The sequence below is a fragment of the Chinchilla lanigera genome, unplaced genomic scaffold (genome assembly GCF_000276665.1).
Source record: "Chinchilla lanigera isolate Chin_1 unplaced genomic scaffold, ChiLan1.0 scaffold00146, whole genome shotgun sequence".
Lineage (NCBI taxonomy): Eukaryota > Metazoa > Chordata > Mammalia > Rodentia > Chinchillidae > Chinchilla > Chinchilla lanigera.
Genome location: NW_004955547.1, coordinates 2,161,502 through 2,175,544, shown reverse-complemented (window position 1 = coordinate 2,175,544; position 14,043 = coordinate 2,161,502). Strand labels below are relative to the sequence as shown.

Sequence of the window (14,043 nt, the reverse complement as noted above, 5' to 3'; positions counted from 1 at the left end):
CAAAATGGGATGTGAACCTTGATTTACAGACATACTCATTACCCTTCAGCTTAGGTATGTTCTCTGGAGTCACAGGCAATGTCCAAAGCAAATCTATGACTGGAAGCTGCCCTATCTGGTTCCAATGTTCTTTTTTTTAAAAAAAACTGGGAATTGAACCCAAAGCCTTTGCACTGAGCTACATTCCCATCCATTTTCTATTCTGAGACAGGGCCTCACTAAGTTGATAAACTGCCCAGGCGGGGCTTGAATTTGCAATCCTCCTGCCTCAGTTTCCCAGGGTAGTGGGATTACAGCTGGGAGTCAAATGGCTACTTACCCAGAGAGGGTTAGTCTCTGCCTGAAAGAAGGGCCTCAAAAGCCTTCTGTAGATCACAGTTGTACCATCCAGTCACTTGCTCTCCATCCATAATTCTCAGCAAAAACATTCTGTCTACTGTTCTCAACTCTTAAACCCAAAGAATCTAAAACTGCCAGATTCTTAGTGAGGCCTTACACAGGTATATCTGCAGGTAAGGTATCCCACTGTAACCAATTGCACAGGTTCAAAAGTCCCTGAGGGCTATCCTGTGAAACTCTGCCAGGTAAAAGCTGTGGAAAAATAGCTTTGAGTGGCTATAGGTCCCATAAAAGTCAGAAAGTTTTGGGCTCTTCAGAGTGGGTAACTTATCTGCTTGCAATCCGATCTCCAGTGGGGAGAAGGAGGCAAAGAGGTGAATTCAGAGGTTGACTCTAAATGCTGCCAAGAGATAATGTGTTCAGCTGATCCACTGGGCCAAGATCTGAGACAGGACCAAAAGGTCTTATCTGGGTTATTGCTTAGCAGCCGAGGGCTCTCTTATAAACTTCTGAGTCTCCATGTTAAACCCTCACTGCACATAACCAGAATAAGTGCACTTTATGGAATGAATCAAACCTAAAAAAAAAAAAAAGAAAGCTGAGGAGTTAAAATTCAAAGCACCTATGGGGATGAGGTGCGTGGTCTCTGAACGTTCCCGTCCCTGGAACAGCTATGCCGGCCAATCTCTGCAAATCATGGAGGAGATTTTTCTGGAGAATATAACACATTTCCTTTATTCGACACAATCTCCAGCGAAGCAAAGACCTGAGCAAAATAACATGGCTTATTAATAAAGAGAACTGACCTTAGAAGTTGTCTGGATTATCCCCGTGACTTTAAAAAACAAATAAGCACTTTCCGCAGCTTTAAGAGATGAGGAAGAATGAATGAGGGAAACAAACATGGACATGAGTGATGGATTTCCGCACCAAGTTGCCGATGGACGAAATGAGAAGAGGGTCTGTCAGAGATAGTACTGAACTGGGGCCTGAAGTTTACACCTGCTGGTTGTTCTAAAATGCCAAGGGAACCAGATGGTTTATCAAAATGAGCAGCAAAAACTTGGATAATTCCAGCTGTCCCGCTGCCAGTCCAAATCTTATTCCTCATCTGCCATTCAAAGGGGCCACCTGTGGAGCGGCTGTAACGGACGGGGGGGTTCCCACTTAGTATCCTCTGCCTCATATTGGTTTTCATCTTTTTAGGCCTCAGACAAAAGTACTCATGTCTATTACTGTTTTCCCTGCACACCTCTGCATATTGCGGATGCTCAGTAAACACTGGACTAGTGAAAAATAAATAAACTCTTTTGTTAGACATAAAAGATCAGCAGAAGGGAGGCTCCCAGGAGAGTTCTGTTCCCAGAACGCTGTGTTACTGTACGTCTGGACTCAAGCCTAAGTTGCCTTGAGAGCTAGTATAAGCTTTCCAGGGGCTGCGACCATGCTTGCTTCTCCTCCTATGACTCCTTAGGGCTCTAGGACAATTCTACAGAGCATGATATGCAACTTACGTTGGTTGCAAAACACTGGTACAGAGGCATTTTGTGCAGCCAATATTAGATCTCGGAGAAATGTAATAATCCAACAAATCCCAGAAGTGACAGGAACTGATGGACTGCAGTCAAATGGCCATATGCTGGTTTTACTATCTTTTCACACCCTTCTACCTAGCATAATAAGGATTAAAAATGTTTGCTAAATAAATGGTGATGTGTAGAGACTGCTATGCATTTAAGCACACGACTGGGGCAGCAAAGGCACGTAAGATATCTGATCAGTAACCTGAGGGTGATTCAGGTTGGGGTAGATGAGGAGGAGAGGTCATGGGGAAGCACTGTTCCAAATCACAGCTTTCCCAGGTAGCTGGAGTTAGTGTAAAATAAAGATGTCATGGTGCTTTCTTTTCTCTAGAAAGAAAGCTGGCCCAGTCTCATTTCAGTCTTCCGGCTCTATCTCATGCACATCTAGGTGTTGGAGCTGCAGCTTTCTGTCTGAGGAAGGAATCAGTCTTTCTGCCACAAGGTGGTACCAACAGTAGCTAGGGAGAATGGAGAACTGTTGTGAGTGTCCCATGCCTGTTCCCCCTGGGACCATACCTATTTGGCTCACCTCCAGGGCACACAGCACCTCATTTGGACATCTCCCCAAAGGCTGGTTTTTTGACAGCCTTAGGAGGACAATAATGGGCTAGCTCTTGGAAGGAATCACTAACCACAGAAGGTGCAGACAGTGTGTTAACAAAGGAATGCATTTATAAAATAGAAATCCCTACTGGTACAGAATGCTGGGCTCCTGTTACTTAAGACAGAGAGTTTTAGGCTGCTCTTTCCTAGATTGCAGAGACATCTATGGGTTCGCTATATGGCCAATGAAACCTATCTTTTTGAACCAACCCAGCCTCCCATCACTCCGATTTCATGGCACTTCTTAGCCCCCAGAAGGATGTGACTTTTCCGTGGCCCAGGTCTTACAATTCCTATGTACCCTTTCTTTAAATGGTGATTTGGCTAAAAGAAGAAAGCTTTAGTTATCGTACAAAATCAGAGAATAAGCAACATAGTAAAGCCAACAAGGAACAGGTGCTGGTAGGGGGAGAAATGGTAACAGATAATGCAGCTTCCAACCTGAAAAAAACCATGGAGGGGGGGACGGTCAAGCCACCATGCCTGGGAGAAGGTCCTGGAACCTGGAGGGAAAAAGGGATTTCTTGCTTGCTGATCACTGTAAAAATGTCAACGTGAAAACCCCAAATGGCAGTATGGGAATCCCCTCCCCCCGGTAAACTGGCCTGCTCAAGTGAGTCTTGAAGTGTCCTTGAGAGTGGGCAGCAGAGTCACACAGCCCCCACCCCCCCACCCCAGCACCCCCACTTCATGCTCTCACCCCTTCTTGGGGCAGAGGAGCATATCCTGCTGCTTTGGAGGAAGAACTTCTCAGTTCCCAGACTAAAAACAGGGGGCTTTGAGGCCAATGATTCTACTTCTCATTTCTCATCTCTGAATCCAAATTAAGCCAAGCCCACCAGAGTAAATACCTGGGTGGTTAGCACCTGGGGTAAATGCAGGGACTTCAGAGTTCCCCTTCCCAGAATTAAGATCTGAGAGACTTTGTTCAACCTTGCGTTGACATGTGGATCTATAACTTAATCCCAGGCAGCTCAGGCCACTAGGGGGAGAGACTCCTATGAGAAGGTGGGAAACAGAGCAGGACACGTACAGCCACAATGAGGAAGTCCAGCCAGCACCAGGCATTGGTGAAGAACTTGACAAACCCGTAGGCTGTCCACTTGAGCAGCATCTCCAGGATGAAGATGTAGGTGAAGACCTTGTCAGCATATTCTAGGATAGTGCGAATGGTCTTCCTCTGTTCAATGTAGATGTCCTCAAAGGCCTGAAAGAGAGGCAGCAGCTGCCTGTTACAGTGCTAAAGGTAAACGGGCACCACGAGACGCTCTGGTACTGCAGGCTGCTCTTCCTATAAGCAGCTGGCCTGTCATCAGCTTCCTGCCCTCCCCCACTCTCCCCTCATGTCTCCAAGCACTGGCGACAGGACCCAGGGCTTTCTGCATGCAGGACAAGTCCTCCACCACTGTGCTTCAGGTCCAGTCCAGAGTTTTATTTTTTAACAGTTTTACATACCAGACAATCCAGCCATTGAAATGTATAATTCAGTGGCTTTTAGTACATTCAGACTTGTGCATTCATCACAATTTTAGAACATTTTCATTATCCGCCAAAGAACTTCTACATCTTTTAGCTATCACCCCTGGCCTCTCCATCCATCACCCCTGGGTAACTACTAATCTACTTTCCGTCTCTACAGAGTTGCCTATTCTGGACATTTCATATGGGATCTGTCACCTTGGGTACATCCACAGCGCTTCAGGAAGCATAGTGCAGATGCTCAGGGATGCGACAAATGACTCTGGGACACGCAGGGTAGTCTGGCTCCCCATCACTTGGCTCAATGGCCACGATGCCATCCTTCGGGCCTCCTACTTTAATTCTGACGCATTCTTGCATAAACCTTTCTCTCACTCCCCATGATCTTCTTCAGGAAACTGTCCTCTTTGTCCTTGAGCTCCTCATTACTGTACATTACTGCTTCTCAGCTTCTCTTACTCTCCTACTTGACTGAAACTTCCTGAGTTACGAGTATTGTCAAGATGTTTAACACTGGTTTTGTCCTGGCAGAGGCGGCGACTGTGTGCAGCACCCTGTGTGCCTCACAAGGACGCTGTGACCATAAGTAACCCCTGCACCCGCTGCAGAGCTCTAACTGCAAACGTTTGCTCATGTCAGTATGGCACGAGGGAAGTAGGTGGAGGAACAGCACTTCCTCGCTATCCTGGGCAACTGAAATGTAAAAAAACAGGGTGACCTGGGGTGTCAGGTGAGAGAGGAAGCTGCTTAGGATGGGGTGGCAAACCAGGCAGTAGGGATGCACGGCAATCTGTGTGTTTACTCTGACAAAACGAGGGCTCAGGCTTGAGGGGGCACACGCTACAGTCTAAGGAGATTAGGATGTGGGTGAATGCGGACTCTAATCCCACGGGCTCAGAATACTAGACCAAAGCACTGTAATGGCACACTATCCATGGGACCACGGGCAATGTGCATTCAGAGATGCCGGGCTTGGCCTCATCCAGCCTCTTCCCACTGGTTTCTCTGTACCCTTCTCCAGACAGCCCCTCTTCTCATTCTCCCCTAGACCTCACCAGGGCACCACTGCTGAGCAGAATCATGAAGATGATGAAGGTCTCAAACCAGTTGTGCTCCACGATGAGAAAGCAGGTTTTCCGCAGGATCCACCAAGACTTGCCCAGCCCTTCCTCAATGTTGACCTGGCAGCACTTGAACCGCTGGACACAACCTGGTACCAGCAGCAGAGAAAGGTCAGACCATGGAAACTCACCCACCCCAGACCTGCCCTTTCTTCCGCCTCCCAGGGCCCGCCGAAGGCTGCCCCCACACAGCCAGGAGGATGGTGGCTGCATCCTGTCTGACTGGGGAACAGAGAGGGCAATAGTGCTGAGGCTGTGCTGCAAAGACTGAGAAGGCTGCCTGGAGTTGGGAAGACATACTACAGAGCGCAGCAGCGAGGGGAGAAGAAGAGGATGATAAGGAGTGGGCACAGCTCCTTATCAGGAAGGAAGAAGGAATCGTTTTCTTTTTTGTTTTTTTTCAGTGTTGGTGATTAAACCCGGGGCCTCCTGCATGCTAGGCGGGTGCTCTGCCACCGAGCTACATCCTCAGGCTGAGAAGATGGATAAAGAAATACTGGAGAACAGAAACTTGAATGTCAGAACTGAGTAGGGGAAACAACATCAACTTCTTTCAAAATGGTGGGACGGGGAACAAAGTTCTTGAAGACAGCCACGGAGCCCCTGGCCCCCCACCACAGCACAGCCACGTGTCGTGAGTAACACACGAGGGCTGAGCACAGTCCTGCCCTTGCCCTTCACCTTCTGTGAAGCAGGCATCTGGATCCAAGTACTCCTCAGGCTGTTCCACAGGGACTTCTTCTACTTCTGGCTTGATATCGATGGTACTTCCTTCAGAGGAGCTGGTGTCATCCAATTTCTAGACATACAAGGGAAAAGAGAGATCAGTCACTCGACACCGATGATTCTATCTCTGCTATCGATGACGTCCCGCTGAGATCCTTCTCTGTAACTCTTGTCTAGCTCATCAGCATGCAATCCATGATGGGCAAGTCCTTAACTGTGGGGCCTCAAAGCTTCTGTCAGGATGAGGTGTAACACCAAAACCCAGTAAGAGAAGACACTGAGGTCACCCTAAGTCAAATGTGACCCTGGGCCAGTCTCAGAGCTACTACTCAGGCAGATTAATGGCAGTGAAGAACTGAAAAGTTTATTTCAATCTCTGACCCAGATTCTCCCTATGTGATGGAGCTAACCCAGGAACATCTCGGGAAGCTTGGCCATCAAGAGAAGGCCTAGCATGAGACTAGGGTGCGCAGTGATTTCTAAGTAGACTGGATACTACAGAATCTGTCCCCCAAGTCCAAAGATGAACCGATCCCTGGGGCTAACAGAGCCCTGTGTGCTCTCACACAGGACCGAGGCTGGTTTCTAGGCTGGGATCTTACATCTTTGCTGCCTTCAGGGTCCGACTCGCTGCTAACATCTTCCGTGTTGAGGTTCTCAAAGTCAGACTCGCCTACAGCAATGGGCACCCGCACAGTCAGGTTGGGGTTGTTGATGAAGGACATGTGGTCCTCATCGATGATGTACTTCTCCACGCTGCTGCCGATGCCGCTGGTCGTGCCGTTGCCGTTCTTCTGGAAGTCACCATTCCTGTGGATGTCTGCACCAGTGTGGTTGGCGATACAGTTGGCCTTCTTCTCATACAGTTCATCCAGAGGCTTCACTTCGTCCCCCTCCCGCTGCTTGAAGTGGGCCTGCATAAAGGCATGCACCTTCAGTTTGGTCCAGGCCACACCCTTCTTGATGCGGATGACCGAGATCTGCAGGTTGTTCATTTCGCCGTCATCGTCTGTGGCTGCCAGGTTGTCTGCGCTGAAGGAGCTCAGAAGCAAGGCCAGGAAGAGATTCAGCACCTACACCAGCAGCATTAGGAAAAAGGAGTAAATGTAGAATGATACTAGAAAAAGTTGTCCATTATCCTAGGGGTTGCAAATTGGAAGCCAACGGAACTTATATAACAGATTCAAAAAGTTCTGTTGTGTTTTGTCTGGCTCCTGTATTGTTTTGAACGTTTACATCATCACAAAGGAATTTTTTTTTGATTTGGTCTTAATAAAAGTTCAGCAAGTCTTTTCTTGACTCTCTTAAAGTTTTACATTTGTAGACATGTACCTCAAAATATACTACTTCTTTTAAAATCAGAAAAAGTAAAGGCTGTATTCATTTTGGTCTAAATGCTTCAAAAATAAGAACAAAAAGGTAGATATGGATTCCTGGGGGAAGGTCAAAGAATACACAGAGGGCTTGTATACATAAACAGGTATTTTAGAGGACCCATGTTAGAAAAGATTCAGGTTCAGAGAGTTACATTTTCTTTGAACAAATCAATAATGTAGAACTGAAGTGTACTTCATGTCATCTTTTGTAAGAATAAATTCTGGAGCTAAGGATATAGCTCAGTGGTAGAGCAAGGCCTGGATTTGATTTCCCAGCATGCGCAGGCGCGCGCGCGCGCGCGCGCACACACACACACACACACACACACACACACACAAATGCACCTGCTTTGCTTTCCTAACACTTATAACAATGAAATAACTTTGCCAGGTATGGCGGGCGAGCCCACAGTCCCACATACTCAGGAGACTGAGTTAAGACTGAGCCGTAGTTTGCAGCCACACACAGAGATCCTGTCCTAAGAGGAAAACATTAAGAAGTTCAGCCAGTGATGGTGACCTCTGAGTTCTATTGCATAGACATGTGTCAAGCCCTCAGATACAAACTTGAATTTCTTATTTTACTATGTTGGGCACTGGGATTAATTTTTATTAAACCTCACTTTTGAAAGGTGGGAGAGGTACTCACTGCCTGACTTATACTTGTTCTGTGCTTTATCGTAGATTAAGGCGTACATTTCAGGTGGAGGTAACGGTAAGTACAGAGCGGCAGGGTGGAACAGGAAGTATTAAAAAGGAGTCTGGCTGGCAAAATGGTGTTGGAGAGGACTCTGAAGCCCACACGAAGGAATCTGAATTTTACTTAATTGTACCCCCTGCTGCGGTTGAAGATGATGACAGATGTGAGAAAGCCATTCCTTAGGTACACACAGAGGAGATGGGAGGTTAGAAGGCTGTTGCAAGCATGGGGTGATAGGTTTGGATCAGGCTACAGGAATCCCAAACCCAAGCATGTGTAAGAATCCAGGGGCAGGGGTGGATGCCTGCTAAAATATGTATTTGCTTGGCCTGCTGAGGAGATTCTGACTCAGCAGAGATGGTGTAGAGTCTGGGACTTGGCTGTTTTTAGCGAATGAGACTCAGAAGATTATGATGTAAGTGGTCTTCAGACTGCACTTTTAGAAATGCTGGATGGATTACAGAAGTGCAAAGAAAGGGGCAGGTCTTAGAAACACTATCAGGAAAGGTGTATGTACAGAAAGAAATGCCAATGAGGGACGATGTGCAAGGCAAGTGGTGTTTGAGCTGCATCAGGAAGTTGCTGCGAGTCAGGAGAAAAGAGACAGGAAAGACACCAAAATTGTAAGATCCTGAGACTAGCTGGGCAGAAGGACTGAGCAAAGGGGAGCCTGGGAAGGGGGCAGAGGTGACGGATGGTTTCAGTCCCATGTGCTCAAGTGTGAGGAGGCAAATGCAGAGAGATGTCCTTGAGACAATGGAGAGAAAGGGTGCTGGGGTCAGGGCTCGGAGAGGCTGATCACACTCATACTCCAGAGGCAGGCACTGCATACCCTGAAGGAGTAAAAGGGCTTGGAGAGCTCAGGAGGAGGAAAGAGGGTTGAGAATGAAGAATGAAAGGGAGTAAAGAAACCTTATGGGCAGCTATTTCACAGGTCAAATGAAAGAAAAGGAAAGACCAAGACAGCCACGGCTGGCTCGAAGGCTGGTGACTAGGAATCTTGCTGGTGGGCTTCTTTATAGCGGAAAAGGGAAATGAAGCAACGCGGGTGAGTTTATAAGGGATCTTCTCAGTTCACTTTCTTCCACTCCTATTTGCTCTACCCTTGTAAGTGGGACTTGGAGAGCTGACCCACGAGGTTGTTAGCGTTGAAACTGTAGTGTGCTGGCAAATCACCTGGGCATACTGCTAAAAACCCAGATTCCGAGGCAGTCATTCAGGGGTGGAGCCTAAATTCTGCATTTCTCACATACTCTCAGGTGCTTTCATTGTTGCTGGATAGCACTCTGAGAAACAAGGCACTGAAATCTCTGCTGATGAGTCTTCTATACACAGATGCAAAAGACAGCAGGCGAATGGATCAGAGTGATACACAAAGTGATTTGCCATTTATACAAATGAAAGCAAACTCTAAGGCTGGATGTGGTAGCACACACCTATAATCCCAGAACTCAGGAGGCCGAGGCAGGATTGCTGCAAGTTCAAGGCCAGCCTGGGCTACATACTGAGCTCAAGGTCAGCCTGAATTACATAGCAACGCCCTGTCTCAAAAAGACGCCCCCACCAAAAAAAAAAATCAAACTCCAAAATAACTTAGATCAATGGTTCTCAATGGGGGGCAATTTTGCACCCCTGGGGACATTTGGCAATGTCTGCAGAAATTCACGGTTAACACAATTTGGGTGATGCTACTGGCAGCTGGTCGACAGAGGCTGGGATGCTGTTAAGTCCTGTGATGCGTCAGGGCAGTCCCACACAAAGAATTATCTAGCCCATGGTGGCAACAGAGCCAATGCAGAGAAATCCTGGTTAAGAAAAAGGACACTTTTGGGGCTGGGGATTTAGCTCAGAGGCAAAAGCGCCTGCCTGGCAAGCGCAAGGTCGTGAGTTCAGTTCCCGGTACCGGAGAAAAACAAAAAAAAAAAAAAAAAAAAAAACAACAAAAGAAAAAGGACACTTTTAAATGTAGTTGAAAGAGCACAGACTTTGTAGTCTAGGTTCAAATAAAAGTCCCGATATTTACCAGGTATGTGGCCTTGGGAAAACCATTTAATTTTGCTGAGTTTTTTAAACTATGATAAAGGGTCACCAGGTTGTGGTACGTCATGACGCAGAAGGCACTCTGTAAATAATCAGTCTCTCTTTCACTAGAGGTTCTGGGCAAAACAAGAATAAGAATCTACCCACAGGGAAGGTGTTGGAAGGACTACGGAGATTGGCCAAGGACAGGATGTTCAGGGCAAAGAACAAAAATATCTAAAAATTAGTACTAACCACCAAGTTGCCAATGACCATGACCATCATAAAGACAATGAGGCACATGGCCTGGCCGGCCACCTCCATGCAGTCCCACATGGTCTCAATCCACTCCCCACACAATACTCGAAAGACAATGAGGAAGGAATGGAAAAAGTCATGCATGTGCCAGCGAGGAAGTTCACAGTCCTGGTTGATCTTGCAGACACACTCTTTGTAGCTTTTCCCAAAGAGCTGCATTCCCACCACGGCAAAGATGAAGACAATAATGGCCAACACCAGGGTCAGGTTGCCCAGGGCACCCACTGAGTTTCCAATAATCTTGATCAGCATGTTCAGGGTGGGCCAGGATTTGGCCAATTTGAAGACTCGGAGCTAAATAAAAAACAAACAAATAAAAAACTAAATGATACTCAATCCATTTTCTTGCCACACGGCTGAAATAAAACCATACAAAATAAGATCAACTTAAATACATTTAGTTCCTTTGTAAAAGTCCCAGAACTTTCTAACAGTGTCTCAGATTAAAAGGGGAGAACGTGAGGCATAGATACATGGAAACATTATGTGAAAAAATTTAGAGCTAGGATCCAAGAATGCTGCCTCTTTTGATTCAGATCCTGAGTCAATTTGCTTCTCAAAAACTTTCATAAACATACTGTATTCCTTTCCTATTGATTTTTTTCTTTGACTCTGAAGGGGCCTATCAAGGAAAAATGTGACCCGTGGGCACCAGAAGATCAGTATGTTAAAGACAATGAAAAAGTCACCAGTCACCTTATAAAAGCATGTATTTAAAAGTTCTAAATATCACCCTTTTGCTTGCCAATAAATACAGTAATCTGTGTCTGATGGGAAACTTGGGGGTATACTCAGAGCAACTTGGAGGAAAAGTACAACGGGGGAAATTCCATATGTATTCAACATCTTATGAAGATGGCCTATTCTGTTATTCATGCAGAAGCAGAACTTTTGGTATCTGTCAATCAAAAACTTCAGCATTCTGTAATGAATGATTCCAAGGTCTGGCAAACAATCTGAAAATTATAATGAATAAAACCTACAGCAGCTTAGCCAATGGAATGATAATAATAATATTAATATCACTGTCAGATGTTATAAGTCAACAAACAACTGACATATAACCTAATAGGAATTTCGTTACAAGGCAATGGCACTGATTTGAACATTTGTTTCCTATCAAAAACTTGAGTCTTTCATCTGAGAGTTCAAGATTTAACACATATTGCCATATGGATATAGTTGTTTTTCTCCGCCTGGTTTTATATTTATTCACAATATTAGTTTTAAGGCTTTTATTTCTCAATCCTTTTTTTTGTAATTAAGATAGGAAGAGCTATCTTTAAAATGCCAATTGCGGGTCAGATCGTAACCAAACAGCTGTAGGCAGAGGTTTCAGAAACTTGGCAGATGCTATTGGTGACTTAAACCGAGCGACATCTCTGTCTTACAAATAGTTCTACTCTGTTCTGATTCTCTTTCTTTGATCTGCTGAATATCCCAATCGATGACAATGTCTCAGGTCTTTTCAGCTGCAAGTGTTTAGGTATTTTCCAGGCTGTGGGGGCAAAGTCTAAGCTAGAGGGATGCCAGCAGCAGGCTTGGAGTGAGACATCGCCATGGTAATTCAGCTTCTCCGGAGCCTTCCTCTGGACATCGCTTCTGCTGATACTCATGGGAAGTTCTTTTGGGAACGTCATTACTATTCTTCCAAAGTCACTGTAGTAATTTCAACACTGGCTTCTTCAAACACCTTCCTAAAACAGTTCATAGCTACTGATGCGGAAAATAAAGCCACTGTTTAACAACTAATTTCAATGTAATTAAAAGATCATTATTTTACTCTCAATTTGGAAAGGGTCAAAGCAAAGAAGAAATAAGGAAATTCATCTTTAAACACAGCGATTATTCCCACTTCAAAGAAGTGGTTCAGATAGAGTATCAGACCTCACAAAAGACTTGGGAACTCTTTGCCCTTTAGGTTAAGCATTACATTCTGAGAAACTTGCTAAAATTGATTTCTTTTTGATTACTGATTTTAAAAACTAATTTCTCTGTCATACATTTAACAGGAAGCTTTTCATGATTTTAGGCAGTCAGCTAAAAGGGCCACTGCAATCGGGAGTAGAATATCTGAGGTCTTCTCTACACTGTCAGGTTACGCAAGACTTTTTAGTAGGTGCACGGCAGGAAATGTTACAAGAAATCGAAAAGGAGGGAATACCAATCGGAAAGATCGCAGCACCGAAAGCCCCTCCACATCCGCTAGACTCAGTTCCATTAAACTGAGGGAGACAATAAATCCGTCAAAAATGTTCCAGCCTTCTTGGAAATAATAGTAAGGATCCATGGCTATCAGCTTCAGGAACATTTCTGCTGTGAAAATTCCAGTGAAAACCTAAAGAAGGGGAGGCAGAAGGTCAGAAAAAGAAATAACAGAAAGACAACATCTTTATCCTTATCTTTGAATGCGACATGTCCAAGATGACTCAAAAGCCAGACTTGGTCTCTGCCTCTGAGATGTAAACACCTAGATGTCCCCCACATGATGCGGGAAAATTTTACCCCCACCTCCCCGCCGCTTTTGGTGATACTAGGGATTGAACCCAGAACTTTTTCACCGAGTTACATCTTCAACCTTTTTCTTATTTTTAAATTTTGACACAGAGTGTTGCTAAAGTGCTAAATTGCCCAGGCTGGGCTCTAACTTGCAATCCTCCTGCCTCAGCCTCCCAGAGCGCTGGGGTTACAGGCATGTGCCACTGTGCCTGGTTCTCATTTAAACGATGTCCTCAGCCTCCACATTCCCATCTTTGTTCCCAGAACTATTCAATTCAAACATGTCAGAGTGCAGTTAAATAAGTAACCTATCGAATATTAAAGCCACGTTAAGGCTACTTTTAAAGGGCCAGTAGCCATTTATTTCAGTGTGTTGCTTGGGATGTTTCCTTTTAAAAATCACTCGTTGAAGTGGACAGTAGTGGTTATCAGGGTGAGGGAGACAAAGGGGGAGTGGGGATGGAGCGAGGCTGGCCACCAGGTGTATCTACTGATACCATATTTGAAATTACAGATAAGAAAAATTTCAAGTATTTATTTTAAAATTATAATGTGTCTACTACCTGTTCATATTAATAACACTTTATGAGGAAAAAACCCTTTTTTTCCTAAGAAAAAACTAGCAGAATGGCATGTTTATTTGACATTTTTGCAAATCTCTTTCCTACGTTTTGGCTTAATAACACATAGTGAGGTTCTCTTACTTGCTTCTGCTTTCAGTCCACTGTGACATGTTGCTTAGGTTCAGGTACAGGAAGAAAACCTGGCTTCACACAGAAATGTAGCTGGAATAGGGAGGACTTCGTGTATCCTGAAAGGGCCTCTGGGACTCCGATGATGCGCTACCGCACTTTGAGAACTACGGTCTCAGAGTACGAGTTCTTCGATGAATACCGGATGACATGCACACGTCAGACACTTATGTACAGCGGCTGACACACTGCCTACACGTCTTCCGTCTTCTCTGCAGGAGCATCTCACAGTGCAAATAAGGATGGCATCACAGAGATCACCTTAAACCCATTCTCAATTCTTTACACAGTGACTCTTTCGCTGCCCCCCTTTGATACTGGGGATTGGACTCAGCTCAGGGCCTTCACACTGAGCTGTCTCTAGCTCCTTATGTATTTTTAAATTTTGAAGCAGCGTCCTGCCAAATTGCTAAGTTGTCCAGCCTGGGCTTGAACTTGTAACCCTCCTCCCTCAGCCTCCCAGAGTGGAGCGACTACAGGTACGCTTCACCATGCCTAGCTCTTTAGCATTTTAAAAGAATATAAAGG

At 45.3% G+C, this 14,043-nt stretch overlaps 1 protein-coding gene across 8 annotated transcripts in view; it reads right to left on the bottom strand.

The window, feature by feature from the left end:
• Window positions 1-14,043, bottom strand: part of Scn8a (sodium channel, voltage gated, type VIII alpha subunit) — a 115,086-nt gene that overhangs the window by 25,756 nt on the left and 75,287 nt on the right. For 7 of the 8 annotated variants that reach the window (XR_001232232.1, XR_001232233.1, XM_005411910.2 and 4 more), the window contains 6 exons: window positions 12,429-12,602; window positions 10,202-10,558; window positions 6,454-6,924; window positions 5,807-5,924; window positions 5,060-5,214; window positions 3,559-3,732 (listed from right to left, as the gene is read on the bottom strand). Coding sequence is in view for 6 of the 8 variants with exons in the window: in XM_005411910.2 (XP_005411967.1) it covers window positions 3,559-3,732; window positions 5,060-5,214; window positions 5,807-5,924; window positions 6,454-6,924; window positions 10,202-10,558; window positions 12,429-12,602 (1,449 nt within the window). In the remaining 2 variants the exon portion in view is untranslated. Of the gene's footprint in view, window positions 1-961; window positions 1,051-3,558; window positions 3,733-5,059; window positions 5,215-5,806; window positions 5,925-6,453; window positions 6,925-10,201; window positions 10,559-12,428; window positions 12,603-14,043 lie in introns of all 8 variants that reach the window. The other variant, XM_013508490.1, reaches the window with a different exon arrangement.